Source organism: Neoarius graeffei, chromosome 5, assembly GCF_027579695.1.
Source record: "Neoarius graeffei isolate fNeoGra1 chromosome 5, fNeoGra1.pri, whole genome shotgun sequence".
Lineage (NCBI taxonomy): Eukaryota > Metazoa > Chordata > Actinopteri > Siluriformes > Ariidae > Neoarius > Neoarius graeffei.
Window position 1 is genome coordinate 100,164,868 of NC_083573.1, and position 19,134 is coordinate 100,184,001.

Here is a 19,134-nt window from a genome sequence, read left to right on the forward strand (position 1 = left end):
TGGAGGTAATGTGCTGGTGTTGCTTTTATACAAATCTTGCTTTCTCTGACTATTAATAGCAGCCTGGGATGAGAAATGCAGCCAAACTTCAGCTTAATTCCCCCTGATGGGTTAACCTTTAAGCCTAGTGTATACTTCATCCACACCATGAAAATAATTTGTACAGGCTTTTACTGTATTTTTTTAATGACAATTTTACAGCATTTTGGCATTTTGCATTTTAGGTATGCCTGTGTACATTCAGTTAAACTCATTATTCAGTCATCTAGTTGGCAGAGTGCCGCCACCCCACGGTTGATCCAGTGTTTTTGCGGCCGGTCTGAGGGTAGCTCCATGGACAGGACATAGTTGGTGGAGTGTCCGGTGGTGGACAGTGTGCCTCTCCTCTCACTTGTTTTGTAAACAGGACACACATATACACTCTCATGCAGGAACTTGCTGCTCTCTCCAGGCTTCAGCCAGATGAGGGGCATCGAGTCGAAGAGGATTTTAGGATGTGATTCTCCGATGACCATATGCTCTCGATCCCACCGAGCTCCCTCCAGGAATAAACCACGAATGTACGCGCCGTCCTCGGGCTTTATCTCCATCTCATACTCCTGCTTCATCACCTAAGATAGTGAGGGAGGTTTAGGAGAGATAGAAAAGATATCAGTGACATTGATAGGAGTAGAAAATAAAAATACCTGAAAGACAGTTCCACTGAATATAATTAAAATAACACGCGCGCAATACAACTGAAATCAAGACTCACCCTAAAACCATAAAACCAGATCTAGACAGATAGCCAATAAAATGTAGCCAATACAAAGCTAGTAGCCAATGAAATGTGATTAAACGTAAGTTAAGTAATGTGCATGTTCATTTGATGTTGAGCTTTTACTAACATCATATAGCTCAAGGCAGTATTATGACGTGTATATAATCAGAAGTGCTGTATGTGCGCTATGTTCACCACCCACGCATAAACATTTTGAAGTGTCATGAAATATTTCTGGGGGATTCAAACTGGAAATTCACCCTATCTGACTATGACATGTTCTAAACCAGCAGTCGTAACCTAGCAGACCCAGTGAAGTATTTCAGTAGACCTGGAAAAATCAGTGTAGCAGAACGGATAAACATATGGGGGATGTGTGGAGTTCATAGACTCCAGTGTTCAAAACATGAACTAATGTAGTTTCTGCAGCAGATCCTCTGTAATGGTTCATCCAGTCACATGAATGTAAATGATTTAACTGAAGGCAGCTCACTGGTCCAGACACTAGCGACAGAGATAAAGACATTATCTGAGAAAAGGGTGAATTTTCACAAATTTGAATGCAAATTTATGTCTTATTTATAGCTTTGATTTGATCATTAATGGTTAAACATTAAAATGTAACTCAGTCCTGTTACGACCACAATTCCATAAATTTGGGACACCAAGTAAAACATAAATAAAAAACAGAGTATGCCAATTTGCAAATCTTGGAAACGCTATTGTGGCAGTGGGGGCGTGGTCAAGCGCTGGTCTGTGACAGGAGGGCGGAGTCAGGGAAGGTAAGTGGCAGAATCACTACACCTGACGGCAATTAACCTGCGTTTGTGTGTGTCTTCCCAGTGACCGCGCCCTATTTAAGGAGGGAGAGTGAGAGCGGAGGGGAGCTTCCCCGGACGAGAACACTACAGTGTGTGTGTGTGTCTCTATCGTTTAAAGTTGTCAGACTGAAAAGTGTGGCAATAAAGCTCGTATTTAACCCTGATCTCTGTCCTGCCGTCCTCTGTGCTCCACCCCCACGTACGGAACGTTTACAGTGGTGCTGAAACCCGGGACCGTGGAGCACCAACCAAGCAGCCCCATGGAATCCTCCCCATTCGCCGACCTGGTCCACGCCCTCGCCACGGCCCAGCAAAGCCAGCACCAGGCGCTCGTCACACTTCGGAAGGAACAAGAGCGGCGCTTCGAAGCCCTGGTGCTGGCCCAGCAGGAAGACCGCGAGGCGTTCCGGCACCTCCTCGCGTCGGTGGGGTCCACCAGCGCTCTGGCCGCGGGCCCATCTCCCCTCACCGTCACCAAGATGGGCCCGCAGGACAACCCCGAAGCATTCATCACGCTGTTTGAACAGGTCGCAGAAGCCTCGGGGTGGCTGATGGAGCAGCGCGCGGCGCGCCTCCTCCCCCTCCTAACGGGAGAGACACAGCTGGCCGTGCTACAGCTCCCCGCTGACCGCCGGCTGGCCTACGCGGACCTCCGCCGGGCCGTCCTCCAGCACGTGGGGCGCACACCAGAGCAACAGCGCCAGCGCTTCCGCGCTCTGCGATTGGAGGAAATCGGCCAGCCGTTCGCGTTCGGCCAGCAGCTCCGGGACGCCTGCTGGCGGTGGTTGAGGGCCAATGACCGCGACGTCGAGGGGATCATCGACCAGGTGGTGCTGGAACAATTCATCGCCCGCTTACCAGCAGGAGCTGCAGAGTGGGTCCAGTGCCACCGCCCGGCGTCGCTGGATCAGGCAGTGGAGCTGGCGGAGGATCATCTGGTGGCTGTTCCGGCGGCAGGACAGCAGACGACGTCGAGCCTTCTCTCTTCTTCTCTCTCTCTCTCCCCCTCCTTCTGTGTCCCGTCCTCACCCCATTCCCCCACCACAGAGATGGGGGCCGGCTCCACCCCAGCCGGCCCGCCGCACCCGCGGTGCCCTCCCATTTCTCCCTTCTGTGTCTGTCTCTCCCCCCCCCCCTCAGGTGAGTGAGCCCCAGAACACCGGTGCAGAGGGAAAGCCCGGGCCAGTTTGCTGGCGCTGCAGGGAGCCTGGCCACCTTCGGCAACAGTGCACGGCAATGGAAGTGGGCGCGGTGGTCCGGATCCCCGACGAGCCAGAGGCCGCCCTCGATCGGGCTGGAGCGTATCGCATACCGGTGAGTATCCAAGGGGTTACATATCAGGCGTTGGTGGATTCGGGTTGTAATCAGACCTCAATCCGCCAAAGCCTGGTGCAAAATGAGGCATTGAGGGGAGCACAGGGGGTGAAGGTGTTGTGTGTGCACGGGGATATTCACAGCTACCCGTTGGTGTCGGTCCACATTTTTTTTCAGAGGGGAAAAATTTATGGTGAAGGCGGCGGTTAATCCTCGCCTTACCCACTCTTTAATTTTGGGGACTGATTGGCCGGGATTCTGGGGTTTAATGACACGCCTAGTAAAGAGTGGGTCCTGCCGTTTGACAGGGGGAGGTCCCGGTGTCACTTTGGCGGGAGCAGCTGTCGCAGGGCCGTCTACGTCATCTCCGCGTCAGAGTGAGGAGCCGCCGGCTCCTCCTCTCTCTATTGGGGAATCCCTCGTGGATTTCCCATTAGAACAATTGCGAGAGGAGACTCTGCGACATGTGTTTGACCAAGTGAGAGTAATCGATGGTCAAATGCTCCAGCCGAACGCCACCCCGTCCTTCCCCTACTTCGCGATTATGAAGGATAGATTATACCGAGTGACGCAGGACACTCAAACTAAAGAGCGAGTCACGCAGCTGTTGATTCCAAAGAGCCGCCGGGAATTGGTATTCCAGGCGGCTCACTTTAATCCCATGGCTGGACACTTAGGGCAGGATAAGACACTAGCCCGAATAATGGCCCAATTCTATTGGCCGGGGATTCGCGGCGATGTTCGTACATGGTGTACGGCATGCCGCGAATGCCAGTTAGTAAATCCAGCGGCCATTCCAAAAGCACCTTTGCGCCCTCTTCCTTTGATCGAGACTAGAGGTCTGTGCGGGTCGGATTTTTCAGTCCCACTCCCGCCCGCAAAGAATTATGATTTTCAGTCCCGCTCCCGCCCGCCATATTTTTGTCCCGTTCCCGCCCGCAAATCCCGCATGATGCAGACGTTCGCGTTATTTCTCAGGAAAGTTCTTGTCTTGCCACAGTGTGATGGTGCCCCGCCCCCTACTTTGAGTGGATTTCAGCATAAATATCTACAGCTCATGTTGTTATTATTTACTTTGTTTTGGAATTCAGCATGTACTCTCTCTAATAACAATAATAATTAAAGCCGCAAGCGGCCTTGACGGGCCCTCGCGCCAGCGGCCAGTGGGGGCGGGGGCATGCGTCCCCGCGAAATACCGTAAAGAGTCTGCTTGCCAAGTTTGACCAATCAGAAGCTGCAATATCATTTGTGCCATAACCAGCACCCCCAGGGGTGAAAGTGCACAAAATTTGGCGGATATGTCAGGAGAGCTATGAAGAGTTTGCGTATGAAGTTTGATGACAATTGAGTAAATAGAAGATGAGAGATAGATTTTTGAAGAATAAATTTTTTGGTTTTTCCCATGTCAGAAGGTGGCGCTATGCTGTACATGAGCGATTATGAGTTGGAGAAATAAGTGTCTACAACAGCAACGCACTATCACAAGGTAGTGGTGTGAAGGAAAAGCAGTATGGAATTATTTACCAAAAACCCGTTTTGGAGAAATTGCGTCGGCCAAAAACAGCGCCCCCCATGGACGAAAATTCCCAAAATGTGGTATACATGACATGGGCGGTAGTAAGAGGGTGGCCGTGAAGTTTGACCAAATTTGAGGAAAGATTGGATTGTTTGCCCAAAAATAGCGCCCCCAGTGGCGAAATATCACAGAAAATGGGGAACATGTCAGAAGCCCAATGAGGGATTTGCGTGTGAAGTATGAGCAGTTTTGAGCAATTAGAAGATTTGTTATGAATTTTTAAGCATGTAAAATTTTGCATTAAAAATTGATTGACGTATAACTTCTGAGCGGTTCAAGCTACGTGAAACTTATTTAGTAACTTTTGTCAGCCATGTCTGTAGATGATGTGTATCAATTTTGGTGACATTCCTATGAACAGTCTAGGAGGAGTTGCGCCGTCTTCGTGGCCATGCATTTCGCACAAAAGTGAAATTACCTCACTTCCTGTTGGGCGTGGCTAATGCATTGGCATTACATTTTTGTCCGGCTTAGTGAGATACATATGCGTACCAAATGGCACGCCACTCCTACAAACTACATGGCAACCAGGCACCTTAAAGCGGGAGGCCAAAATCACAACGAGTTAGGGGGCGCTATAGAGGCCCTGAGGCCCGGCTGGATCTGGGCTTTTGGTTCTCAGTAGCGGTGGCAGTCTAAGAAAAAGGAGCCAAATTTCGTGCGTTGTCGACCATGGCAAGCGCCCCAATAAGGGTCTTGAAAAGAGTTTGCTTGCCAAGTTTGACAAATCAGAAGCTGCAATATCATTTCCGCCATAACCAGCACCCCCAGGGGCGAAAGTGCACAAAATTTGGCGGACATGTCAGGTGAGCTATGAAGAGTTTGCGTATGAAGTTTGATGACAATTGAGTAAATAGAAGATGAGATATAGATTTTTGAAGAATAAATTTTTTGGTTTTTCCCATGTCAGAAGGTGGCGCTATGCTGTACATGAGCGATTATGAGTTGGAAAAATAAGTGTCCACAACAGGAACACACTATCACAAGGTAGTGGTGTGAAGGAAAAGCATTATGGAATTATTTACCAAAAACCCGTTTTGGAGCAATTGCGTCGGCCAAAAACAGCGCCCCCCATGGACGAAAATTCCCAAAATGCGGTATACATGACATGGGAGGTAGTAAGAGGGTGGCCGTGAAGTTTGACCAAATTTGAGGAAAGATTGGATTTTTTGCCCAAAAATAGCGCCCCCAGTGGCGAAATATCACAGAAATTGGGTAACATGTCAGAAGCCCAATGAGTGATTTGCGTGTGAAGTATGAGCAGTTTTGAGCAATTAGAAGATTTGTTATGAATTTTTTAGCATGTAAAATTTTGAAGTGAAAATTGATTGACGTATAACTTCTGAACGTTTTATCCTACGTGAAACGTATTTAGTAACTTTTGTCAGCCATGTCTGTAGATGATGTGTATCAATTTTGGTGACATTCCCATGAACGGTCTAGGAGGAGTTGCGCCGTCTTCGTGGCCATGCATTTCGCACAAAAGTAAAATTACCTCACTTCCTGTTGGGCGTGGCTATGCATTCATAGAACGTTTTTTGTTCGTCTCAGTAAGATACATATGTGAACCAAATTTCGTTCCTCTACGACAAACTATATGGCAACCAGGAGCCTTCGAAAAAAGGCAAAATTTTCAAGGCGTTAGGGGGTGCTATAGAGGCCCAGAGCCCCGCCCAGATCTGGGGTTTTGGATCTGAGTAGCGTAGGGGATGCCGATAAAATGATCCAAAATATGCGCGTTTTCGTCCACAGGAAGTGCCCCAAAAAAGGCCGAACAGCGACCGCGACTAAGGAATAATAATAATAATAATAATAATAATAATAAAAAACCGAACAAGATCAATAGGGCCTTCGCCCTATAGGGCTCGGGCCCTAATTAGTGCTGTCAAAGAATTAAAATATTTAATCGTGAATCACACATATTTATCATATGAGAAACCATTGCAATTCTCTGACCAGCATAAAAAAGTGAATAGGCTTGCTTTGTAGCAATGGGTGTGTGTGTGTGTGTGTTTTTTTTTTAATTTTTTTATTTATTTATTTTTTTTATTGCAAAGTAGAGCTAGTAAGAGAAGTGAATTGATTTAGTGCTTGAGTTAGTCTACAACTTTAGTCAGAGAGACATGTTAGACAGTGACGGTAGGCTTGACTCAATGCTATCCCAGAAATCCTTCCTGTAATATGCAAATTTGGCCGCCTCTGATTGGACAGCCAAATTTGCATATTACAGGAAGGATTTCTGGGATAGCATTGAGTCAAGCCTACCGTCACTGTGTAACATGTCTCCCTGACTAAAGTGGTAGACTAATGCAAGGCGTAAATCACTTCACTCGTGGTTTTTTTCCTAGCTGGGTGTGAGTTGGGAGTCATTGGAGTGATCAAAGGATTTCCCATTAGGGTGGTCAATGGCAAATTTAAGATACCATTCCACTGACAATCTGACTCTCTCTGCAAATTTTGGCATCTTAAAATGTTTTTATTAATGCCAAATAAAATATCCAGCACAAATTATATATGATAGACATAAATTAATAATTTATACATTTTATTTCAAACACATTTTTAGTTCGTGGGATTGCAGCTTCTCACTGCTCCCGCCTGCGCCACATATGTGCGCTTCCGGTCCCGCCCACGCCCGCAATGAGCTTTCAAAATTTGTTCCGCACCGCACTGCTTTGCGGCGGGTCCCGCGGGAGTGCAGGGCTCTAATCGAGACCCCGTTTGAGAGAGTTGGGATGGATCTCGTCGGGCCATTAGATCGGTCGGCACGAGGGTACCGCTTTATATTAGTTCTGGTGGACTATGCAATGCGATACCCGGAAGCAGTGCCTCTGCGCAATATCTCAGCACGCAGTATTGCAGAGGCACTCTTCCGCGTCATCTCCCGAGTCGGAATCCCGAAAGAGATTCTGACTGATCAGGGCACTACATTTATGTCACGAACACTACGTGAACTGTATGGGTTATTGGGGGTTAAGCCGATCCGCACCAGTGTGTATCACCCACAAACGGACGGTTTAGTAGAACGGTTCAACCGCACCCTCAAAAATATCATTAAAAAATTTGTAAGTGAGGACGCACGTAATTGGGATAAGTGGCTCGAGCCCTTGTTGTTCTCAGTGCGAGAGGTCCCCCAAGCCTCCACGGGGTTCTCCCCGTTTTAATTATTATATGGGCGTAAGCCGCGCAGCATCCTAGACGTGCTGCGGGAAAATTGGGAGGAGGGACCTTCACAAAGCAAGAATGAAATCCAATACGTTATGGACCTGCGCACAAAACTCCACACGCTCACCCACCTAACCCAGGAGAATTTGTGGCAGGCCCAGGAACGGCAAGCCCGCCTGTACAACAAGGGTACGCACCTTAGGGAGTTCACACCGGGAGATAAAGTACTCGTACTGTTGCCCACGTCGAGCTCCAAATTGATCGCCAAGTGGCAAGGGCCCTTTGAGGTCACACGGCGGGTCGGGGACGTCGACTATGAGGTTAGGCGAATGGACAGGGGTGGGGCACTACAAATTTACCACCTCAACCTGCTTAAACTCTGGACTGAGGAGGTCCCCGTGGCATTGGTGTCGGTGGTTCCGGAGAAGGCGGAGCTGGGACCGGAGGTTCAAAAGAGGGCATTGGCATCACGCACCTCTCTGGTCCCCTGTGGAGACCACCTCTCCCCGACCCAACTCACGGAGGTCGCCCAGTTGCAAGCCGAGTTTTCGGACGTGTTCTCGGCCCTGCCCGGTTGCACCAACCTCATAGAGCACCACATAGAGACGCCCCCGGGGGTGGTAGTGCGTAGCCACCCTTACAGGCTATCCGAACACAAAAAAAAGGTGGTTCGGGAAGAACTTGAAACCATGCTCGAAATGGGCATCGTCGAGGAGTCCCACAGTGACTGGAGCAGCCCGGTGGTCTTGGTACCCAAGGCTGACGGGTCGGTCCGGTTCTGTGTGGACTATAGAAAAGTCAACGTGGTGTCTAAATTTGATGCGTACCCGATGCCTCGTATTGATGAGTTGCTCGATCGACTTGGCACTGCTCGCTTTTATTCGACGCTGGATTTGACGAAGGGATATTGGCAGATCCCCTTGACTCCACTATCCCGAGAGAAAACAGCCTTTTCCACACCGTTTGGTTTACACCAATTCATCACCCTTCTGTTTGGGCTGTTTGGGGCGCCCGCTACGTTTCAGCGGCTGATGGACAGAGTCCTCCGCCCGCACGCCACTTACACGGCCGCATATCTGGATGATATTATCATCTATAGTAATGACTGGCAGAGGCACCTCGAACATCTGAGGGCCGTCCTTAGGTCGCTGAGGCGGGCGGGGCTCACAGCCAACCCAAAGAAGTGTGCAATTGGGTGGGTGGAAGTACGGTATCTGGGCTTCCACTTGGGCAACAGGCAGGTGCATCCCCAAATTAATAAGACTGCAGCAATTGCGGCCTGCCCGAGGCCCAAGACCAAAAAGGGGGTGAGACAGTTCCTGGGGCTGGCTGGCTATTACCGTAGGTTTATAGCTAATTATTCGGACATCACCAGCTCGCTGACTGACCTCACTAAAAAGGGAGCACCAGATCTGGTCCAGTGGACGGAGCAATGCCAGCGGGCTTTTTCTGAAGTGAAGGCTGCACTGTGTGGGGGGCCACTTTTACACTCCCCTGACTTTTCTCTCCCCTTTGTGTTGCAGACCGACGCGTCGGACAGGGGGCTGGGGGCTGTTTTGTCCCAGGAGGTGGAGGGGGAGGACCGCCCCGTCCTGTACATTAGCAGGAAGCTGTCAGTGCGTGAGGGGCGCTACAGCATGATTGAAAAAGAGTGTCTGGCGTTCAAGTGGGCGGTCCTCGCTCTCCGTTACTACCTGCTGGGGCGCCCTTTCACCCTCTGTTCAGACCACGCGCCCCTCCAGTGGCTCCACCGCATGAAAGATGCCAACGCACGGATCACCCGTTGGTATCTGGCACTCCAACCCTTCAATTTCAAGGTGGTCCACAGGCCGGGGCGCAGATGGTCGTGGCAGACTTCCTCTCCCGTCAAGGGGGGGGGGGGGTCGGCTGCAGGCCGGACAGCCGCCCGGCCTGAGTCGGGCGGTGGGGGTATGTGGCAGCGGGGGCGTGGTCGAGCGCCGGTCTGTGACAGGAGGGCAGAGTCAGGGAAGGTAAGTGGCAGAATCACTACACCTGACGGCAATTAACCTGCATTTGTGTGTGTCTTCCCAGTGACCGCGCCCTATTTAAGGAGGGAGAGTGAGAGCGGAGGGGAGCTTCCCCGGATGAGAACACTACAGTGTGTGTGTGTGTCTCTATCGTTTAAAGTTGTCAGACTGAAAAGTGCAGCAATAAAGCTCGTATTTAACCCTGATCTCTGTCCTGCCGTCCTCTGTGCTCCACCCCCACGTACGTAACATTTACAGCTATATTTCAATGAAAATTGTACAAGGACAACATATCAAATGTTGAAACTGAGATTTTATTTATTTTTAAATATATGCTCATTTTGAATTTGATGTCAGCAACCTGTTTCAAAAAAGTTGGGACGGGGCATATTTACCACTGTGCTGCATCAACTCTACTTTTAACAACACTCTGTAAACGTTTGGGAACTGAGGAGACCAATTGCTGTAGTTTTGAAAGAGGAATGTTGTCCTATTTTGCCTGATATACAATTTCAGTTGCTCAACAGTTCGGGGTCTCATTTGTCATATTTTGCGCTTCATAATGTGCCAAATGTTTTAAATGGGAGACAGGTCTGGACTGCAGGCAGGCCAGTTTAGCACCCAAACTCTTACTACTGCACCATGCAGTTTTAATATGTGCAGGATGTAGTTTGTCATTGTCTTGATGAAAGAATGAAGGCCTTCCATGAAAAATATTTTGTCTAGATGGCAGCATGTTGCTCTGAAACATGTATATATCATTCAGTGTTAATGATGCCTTCCAATATGTAAAAGCTACCCATGTCATGCGCACTAATGCCCCCTCATACCATCACAGATGCTGGCTTTTGAACTGTGCACTGATAACAAGCCGGATGGTCCCTCTCCTCTTTAGCCTGGAGGGCGTGGTGTCCATGATTTCTAAAAAGAATTTCTACTTTTGATTTGTCAGACCTCGGGACAATTTTCCACTTCACATCAGTCCATCATAAAAGCGCTTGGGCCCAGAGAAGGTGGATGTTGTTTATATATGGTTTTAACTTGCATTTGTGGATGCAGTAATGAATTGTTTTCACAGACGATGGTTTTCTGAAGTGTTCCTGAGCCCATACAACGATTTCCACTACAGACATGTGTCTGCTTTTAATGCAGTGTCTCCTGAAGGCCTGAAGATCACAGGCATCCAGTGTCAGTTTTCAGCCTTGTCTCTTGCATACAGAGATTTCTACAGATTTTCTGAATCTTTGAATGATATTATGTACCATAGATGATGTGATACTCAAATTATTTGCAATTTTACATTGAGGAATGTTATTCTTAAATTGTTGCACTCTTTGACCACATAGTCTTTCACAGAGTGGTGAACCCCTCCCCATCTTTACTTCTGAGAGACTCCACCTCTCTGGGATGCTCTTTTTATACTCAATCATGTTACTGACCTGTTGCCAATTAACCAAATTAGGGTTTTTTAGCATTACAGAACTTTTTTCAGTCTTTTGTTGCCCCTGTCTCAACTTTTCTGAAATGTGTTGCTGACATCAAATTCAAAATGAGCACATATTTTTCAAAAAACAATAAAATTTCTCAGTTTCATCATTTGATATATTGTCTTTGTCCTATGTTCAATGAAATATAGTGTTTCCATGATTTGCAAATCATCATTCTGTTTTTTATTTATGTTTTCCACTGTGTCCCAAATTTCTGGAATTGGGGTTATACTTATCGAGAATATTGTAAGCAATTAATTTTATGTAGCCAATTTTAGTTGAACACACACACAGTGAATTCTGAGAGTGACTCTCCATCAGATCTGCCCAGAAATGCTGAAAATTACTCAGGTTACTTTTTGGATCCTTTCCTACTCTCTCTTATCTAAGAAATTTAAGAACCCTAAAGAGTGTCATTCTCATTACGGGACACCTTACAGACTGAAACCTCACCTCTCATGGACCTGAGCTAACCATGAGAAAGAAATTATATTATGCAGCAAGTGAACAGTTAGTTATCGAAGTTCATATGTTAGAAGCTGGAAAAATGTGTAAGTATTAGGATCCAAGCAACTTTGACAAGGGCCAAACTGTGGTGGTTAGATGACAGGGTCAGAGCATCTCTGAAATGACAGGTCTTGTGGAGTGTTCCTGGGATGCAGTGGTTAGTGCCTACCAAAAGTGGACCAAGGAAGGACAACCAGTGAACCGGCAATAAGTCATGGGCTCCAAGGCTCAATGATGAGCATGGCGTGAGAAGGCTAGCCTGTCTGGTCTGATCTACAGAAGAGCTACTCCAGCACAAATTGCTGAAAAATTAATGCTGGTTATGATAGGCATCAGATCACACAATGCATGGAGTTGTGTAGCTGCATACTGATCTGAAGAACCAATGTTTTCCACTGTGTCCCAAATTTCTGGAATTGGGGATGTACTTATCAAGAACATTGTAAGCAATTAATTTTATGTCACCAATTTTAGTTGAACACACCCATAATGTTATGGCTAATTGAAGTAAGTCTCCTCTGTTATCACACCATGCTGTTGGATAGCTTTAGATGGTGGTCAAGTAGGTTAGATTATTTTTAAGAAGTGACAGATTGAAATGGAACACAAAACACACACACACCTCAAACTCAAAGCCGAGGTAGTCAATGGGGATGTTGTATTTGCGTGCAAAGTTCTGAGACACTCCAGTGAGGAAGGACTGTGGGAAGTAGAACCCAGAGAGCCAGAACACAGTCGGAGTTCCATTAGCTATCCAGTCCTAACACACACACACACAAAAAAAAAAAAAGAGTGGAGTTACTGGGGAACAGAGACTTAATCTTGGAAAAAATACACGGAACAATCTTACCTAATGCTCCTTTAATAAGACAAAATGAGCTTTACCTCTGATTGTTACAGAGCACTGATACTGGATAATCCTTCCATAAATTTTAAATCAGCATATCTTTCCATAAAACTTCACCATATCAACAAAACACATTTTTAAAATCATTTTATATGGGGCATCAGCTGTGCAAGCCCCTGTGAATGAGCTATTACTATAGACACAGCAATGTGCACTCCTGTCACACTCATGCAAAACCTTTTTTTTATGTGCAACACTATGTTCAAACCTGCATCTGTCATTGGCTAGTTTTACACACCTGTAGGAAGTGCAGTCTGGACAGCAGATCAGAGACGTAGCTGCCGAGAGGTTTGAGTGATGGGTAAGATTTAGCGGCCCATATGGCTGGAACTTTCCCCACCAACATGCTGTTAAAAACATTTTCAAGCTCCGCGGACATCACCACCTGCCCCTTTAGAGCCTTCTGGATATTGACCAGGCTGCTGCGAACCACCTCAGTCAGCCTGCCAAACATCAGAGTGTGTGAGTGTGTATCTCAGGTGTCAGTATATTACTGTTTTTCCTCCACAGACAGCCATTTTTGTGGCCATAATAATTATGAAAGGTCCTCATACAGATAGCAAATTAAATGTGTGTGTGTGTGTGTGTGTGTGTACACACACCTATTAAAACGGATGACCTCCTGCCGCAGTACTGTGTTCATAGACTCCTCATACACCACTGGATACTTAGATATCACCTCCTCAATGTTGAAATCTGGTGGTAACTTTGACAGGATGTCCTCTGCCAACTCATCTACCACTTCCTGTTCTCACACACACACACACACACACACACACACAGAACAATGCATAGTACAAGTTAATATACATATATATGTAAATGCTTAATGTTCTTATTACTGATAGAATCATGTCTGTTCAGTTTGTATACTTTACCATTGTTCTTGTATTTCATCTGAATTAAGTGTACCACTGTACCGCACCAGGGCTAGACAGTAACTTTTTTGCATAGAATTGGTGCTACAGAGGTTCATAATTTTGTACCACAGTTCATCATTTAGACAGGGATGTGACTGGCAAAGGACATGGATGTAGCATACAGGTTACACAAATCCAAACTTGAACAAGAAATGTTTTCAGACATATCTGTACAGTTTCCCTTGTTTTGACCTTAATTTCACTTGGCAGTGGTTCTTCTTGAGTTTCTTCCTCATGGATTCAGTTGGGGTGGCATGGTGGTGTAGTGGTTAGCACTGTTTCCTCACAGCAAGAAGATTCTGGGTTTGAGCCCAGTGGCCAGCAGGGACCTTTCTGTGTGGAGTTTGCATGTTCTCCCCGTGTCTGTGTGGGTTTCCTCCAGGTGCTCTGGTTTCCCCCACAGTCCAAAGGCATGCAGGTTAGGCTAATTGGTGGCTCTAAATTGACCGTAGGTGTGAATGGTTGTTTGTCTCTATGTGTCAGCCCTGTGATGACCTGGCGACTTGTCCAGGGTGTACCCCACCTCTCGCCCATAGTCAGCTAGGATAAGCTTTAGTTTGCCTGCGACCCTGCGCAGGATAAGAGGTTATGGATAATGGATGGATGGGTTTGGTTGGGGTTTTGGTGTAGCACTTGAAAATACTGCTTCATTTTCTGGTCATCCAGCTACCAGTGTTGGAAAGCTACTTAGAAAGAGTAGTCTTCACTGAAAAAGAAATGTAGCAAGCTAAGCTACACCAACATGACAAAAGAAGTTTCCTACATCAGACACTATTTTATTTATTTATTTATTTTTAACTGAATCATCTTCATGCCAGGCAGCACAGTGGTGTAGTGAATGTGAGTGTGAATGGTTGTTTGTCTCTATGTGTCAGCCCTGCAATGACCTGGTGACTTGTCCAGGATGTACCCCACCTCTTGCCTATAGTCAGCTGAAATAGGCTCCAGCAGGGGCGATTCTAGCATCTGATCTTTGGGGGTGCTTAGCCCCCAGAGCTGACAGAGGCACCTGGCTTGAACGACAGTGTTTCCACGTTTATTCCGCATTTAGACTAGACTTAACTAGACAAGAAGACTAGACTAGACAAGACTAGACTTATGCAATGTTTTAACAGAAGCTGACCCAATAAACTATGATATCTACACATTTACAACCACTGACACAAATATTTACGTTATATTTTTAACTAAACAAGACCTACTACTGCATTTGTAATGTTGGAGCTATTCATTTTGAACAGTGGTAATTGTTAATTAATGTGTTATTGTGTATTGTGTAACAATAGTGTGTATTATGATTTTACATTAGTTTACATTAGTTTATATTTTTTGTTGATAAGCATGATAAGAATGATAAGCCAACGTAAACGCTATGTTACATTAAATAAAACTGAGTAACACACGGTGGTCTAGCACCGTAGCACTTGTACAGCTCTGCACAAAAGTATCTCGATATGGATGATAAATGTTGTTTTCATCATTCTGTTCATTGACCAGGGAACATCAATATTGCATTATGCATATTATTGTGTTGTGTTTAACAATTGTAACTCCAGTCCGTACCTTCACATCTCGCTATGCCAGTAATACTCAGGTGCTACTTCGAGTTCCTCATCGGCGTGGAATCCAGTTAAAAAAAACACCATGTCGTAGCAAGCACTCGCGCGGACAGGCAACCCAATCAGAGGGGACGCAAGGAGGAGAGGGATTTTACTGCTCATAGAACTATCACGTAACAGGTGAATTCAAGAACACACACACACCCGCGCACACATTCATTGCACAGTGCGCAAGGGCACTTATTTCTGAAAATTACGTCCAAAAGCAATGTTTTTGAGGGTGCTGAGCTAGGGGGTGCTGAGCTCATTTTTGGGGGTGCTTGAGCACCCCCAAAAATAGGCTAAACACGCCCCTGGGCTCCAGCTTGCCTGCGACTCTGCACAGGATAAGCGATTACGGGTAATGGTTGGCTGGATGGATCTTCATGCCAAGTCAATGCTGTCTCAGTGATCAATATAATATAATTATCATTCAAATAGATGCACAGGTCAATATGTTCAGTTCAATTGTTTATTAAACAATAACCTGTGATCGTTACTCTCATGGTACTTACTCCACATCTTACATCTTACTCCAAACAAAACCAATTGGGCAACAAAAACAAGCAAATAAGTAAAAAGTGTGCTCTACATAATAACAAAATGCAGGTGTCAATAGTCTGTGAATGTTCATCTATCTTTGTGTTTATACCTATGTTTACATGGTCACTGCATGGTTTGCTACAGTCATGTGAAAAAAAATAAGTACATCCCATAGAAATTGTAGATCTTTCTCAACATATTTAAACAAGCAAACATTTCACTCTTTTTGATACAATGCCTACAGAAAAAGGTGATGTACTCCAACAAATGACACATAAAATTGACATTTTGTAGTCATTTTCATAATTTAAATAAAAAAAAAATCAGTCAGAAAAGTAAGTACATTTATCACACTTTCAAGTCCATAAAATTCAACTCAGGTGTTCCATGTTAGGTGCTGGTGATTAGCATCTTTTGCAGGTGGAGGTGCAGATGGAACCCATCTTACTTAAACCTGACATTTAGGATTTGGTGTTCTCTTTGCTATTGAAGTGTGTGGTGTCACCATGCCAAGATCTAAAGTGCTCTCTTAGGACCTCGGAAAAAAGGCTGTGGATGATTATGAATCTGGCAGGGGATTTAAAAAGATATCTAAATTGTTAGAAATAAATCATTCCACTGTAAGGAAAATCATCTACAAGTGGTGTAGAGTTCAAACAACTGCCAATTTGTCCAGGACTGGCAGCAAATTCAGCCCAAGAGCAGATCATTTGATGCTAAAAGAAGTTTCCAAGAACCCCAAAATTTCATCACTGGATCTGCAGGTATCTCTTGTAACTGTTGGTGTGAAAGTGCATACATCTACAATCAGAAAGAGATTCAACAACTTTGACCTGCATGGGAGGCATGCCAGGAAAAAGCCTTTGCTGCCCAAAAGGAATGTTAAAGCAAAACTACAGTTTACCAATGAACATATAGGCAAAGACCAAGCCTTTTGGAATAATGCGCTCTGGACAGACAAATCAAAGGTAGAGTTGTGTGGCCACAGTAAGAGTTATATTTGTGTAGCGCAGACCAAAGATGGCTTTTCAGGAGAAGAACCCCATACCAACTGTGAAGCACGGTGGTGGGAACATTATGGTTTGGGGTTGCTTCACTGCCTCAGGGACTGGGAAGCTTGCATTCATTGATTCAACTATGACTTCTGAATCATATCAAAGAGGGCTAGATAATAATCTGAGGCTGTCTATTCAAAATTTAAAGTTAAACTGCAGGTGGCCCTTTCAACAAGATAATAGTCCTAAGCACACGAGCAAATCCACCAGGGAGTGGCTCAAAAAGAAGAAATGGAGCGTTATGGAATAGACTTGTCAAAGCCCAGATTTGAACCCCAGTGAAATGTTGTGGAGAGATTTGAAAAGGGCAGTGCATGCAAGAAAACCCTCAAATATCTTGCAACTGTGAAGGAATTTTGCATGGAAGAGTGGTCAAAAACATCAGCAAGCTGATGTCAGAGACTGGTGGACAATTATGCAAAATGCCTACAAGAAGTTATTTCTGTTAAAGGGGAAAATATGAGCTTCTGAAGCCAAGGGTGTACTTACATATTCCACAGACGAATATTCCATCTATTGATATTTTTGTTGAATAAATGATTGGAAGAGCTAATTTTCCTTGTTTTGTTCATCACCTTTATCTGTAGACATTGTATCACAATGGTGAAATTTTGTTCAAATCTGTTGAGAAAAGTCTACAATTTCAATGGCAAGTACTTATTTTTTCACATGACTGTATGTTTGGGGCGGCACGGTGGTGTAGTGGTTAGCGCTGTCGCCTCACAGCAAGAAGGTCTGGGTTCGAGCCCCGTGGCCGGCGAGGGCTTTTCTGTGCGGAGTTTGCATGTTCTCCCCGTGTCCGCGTGGGTTTCCTCCGGGTGCTCCGGTTTCCCCCACAGTCCAAAGACATGCAGGTTAGGTTAACTGGTGACTCTAAATTGACCGTAGGTGTGAATGTGAGTGTGAATGGTTGTCTGTGTCTATGTGTCAGCCCTGTGATGACCTGGCGACTTGTCCAGGGTGTACCCCGCCTTTTGCCCGTAGTCAGCTGGGATAGGCTTCAGCTTGCCTGCGACCCTGTAGAACAGGATAAAGCGGCTAGAGATAATGAGATGAGAGATGAGATGAGACTGTATGTTTTCATCACCCCACCATCATACAGAATTGCTTTTGTGGCTACACATCACCTTGGTCTTCAACATACACAGTTAACATGCACAAGTCCATGCAGACACAAAATTAAAATAAAAATACTTCAGCTTTGCTTTATTTAGACCACAGCAGAAAGATCTGCTGTGCCTGAGCTTCAGAAATACTTGGGAAAATGTAGTTTACTCTACTGCGCTATTAGATCAAAAAAGCTCTTCAAGACTGAAAATCTATTTGATTCAGAAAACAGACACTTTACCACCACACTACTGAGAAATGTACAACCCCGATTCCAAAAAAGTTGGGACAAAGTACAAATTGTAAATAAAAACGGAATGCAATAATTTACAAATCTCAAAAACTGATATTGTATTCACAATAGAACATAGACAACATATCAAATGTCGAAAGTGAGACATTTTGAAATTTCATGCCAAATATTGGCTCATTTGAAATTTCATGACAGCAACACATCTCAAAAAAGTTGGGACAGGGGCAATAAGAGGCTGGAAAAGTTAAAGTTCCAAAAAAGGAACAGCTGGAGGACCAAATTGCAACTCATTAGGTCAATTGGCAATAGGTCATTAACATGACTGGGTATAAAAAGAGCATCTTGGAGTGGCAGCGGCTCTCAGAAGTAAAGATCAGGGATGAGAGTGGGTCCTGATGAAAAAAGCAGAAAATCTGTAATAAGGGGGGTCCAGGGGGACACCCCCCCGGGATTTTTTTTTCAAAATGAGACCTTACATACCCTATTTCCTGCAATCTGAGCTGTAGTTAATTAAAACACCTGATGCCTATTTTAATACTTATTGAAATAAAAACACTATTATATAGAACAATATGTATCAAAATCAATATGTGTATTGCATTAATTCAAAATAATATCTACATTTTATGGGGACTGGTTATTACTCATTGTCAACATCACTTGTTTTTCTAAAAAATGCCCATTAAAATTCATAGTTATTTACAGTTCCATTAATAATTCAAATTTTCATAAATTCAATACATCGAATTAAATAAAAACATTCATATCTTATGGAAACTGACCTTTTCCTAATGTCCACATTACTTGTATATGATTTCTTCACAATGTCTCTTTAAACTTTAAAGTTATATAGTTATCAACACTGTCAGCTATAATTCAAATTATCATATATTCAATGTATTGAATCAAACAAATGCATATTTTATGGGGACTGTCTTTATCTTATCGTCCACATCACTTCTATGTTTTCTTCAAAAGGAAAATGTCTATTTACACTTTTTACAGTTAAAAGTTATTTACAGTTCCCAGTTATTTTTGAAACAAATTTTCATTTGATCATTTAGACTTCAGCTTCTTGGCCAAAGCCAAAAGCTTATCAGTCCTCTCTTTTTTCCTTTTTCTTTCATTAGCCA

At 44.9% G+C, this 19,134-nt stretch overlaps 1 protein-coding gene across 1 annotated transcript in view; it reads right to left on the reverse strand.

The window, feature by feature from the left end:
• Positions 1-257: 257 nt before the first annotated feature.
• Positions 258-19,134, reverse strand: part of dnah3 (dynein axonemal heavy chain 3) — an 83,487-nt gene continuing 64,610 nt past the window's right edge. The window contains exons 58-61 of the mRNA XM_060920859.1: positions 13,128-13,270; positions 12,764-12,968; positions 12,241-12,378; positions 258-611 (exon numbers count right to left, since the gene is read on the reverse strand). Coding sequence (XP_060776842.1) covers positions 258-611; positions 12,241-12,378; positions 12,764-12,968; positions 13,128-13,270 — 840 coding nt within the window. The remainder of the gene's footprint in view (positions 612-12,240; positions 12,379-12,763; positions 12,969-13,127; positions 13,271-19,134) is intronic.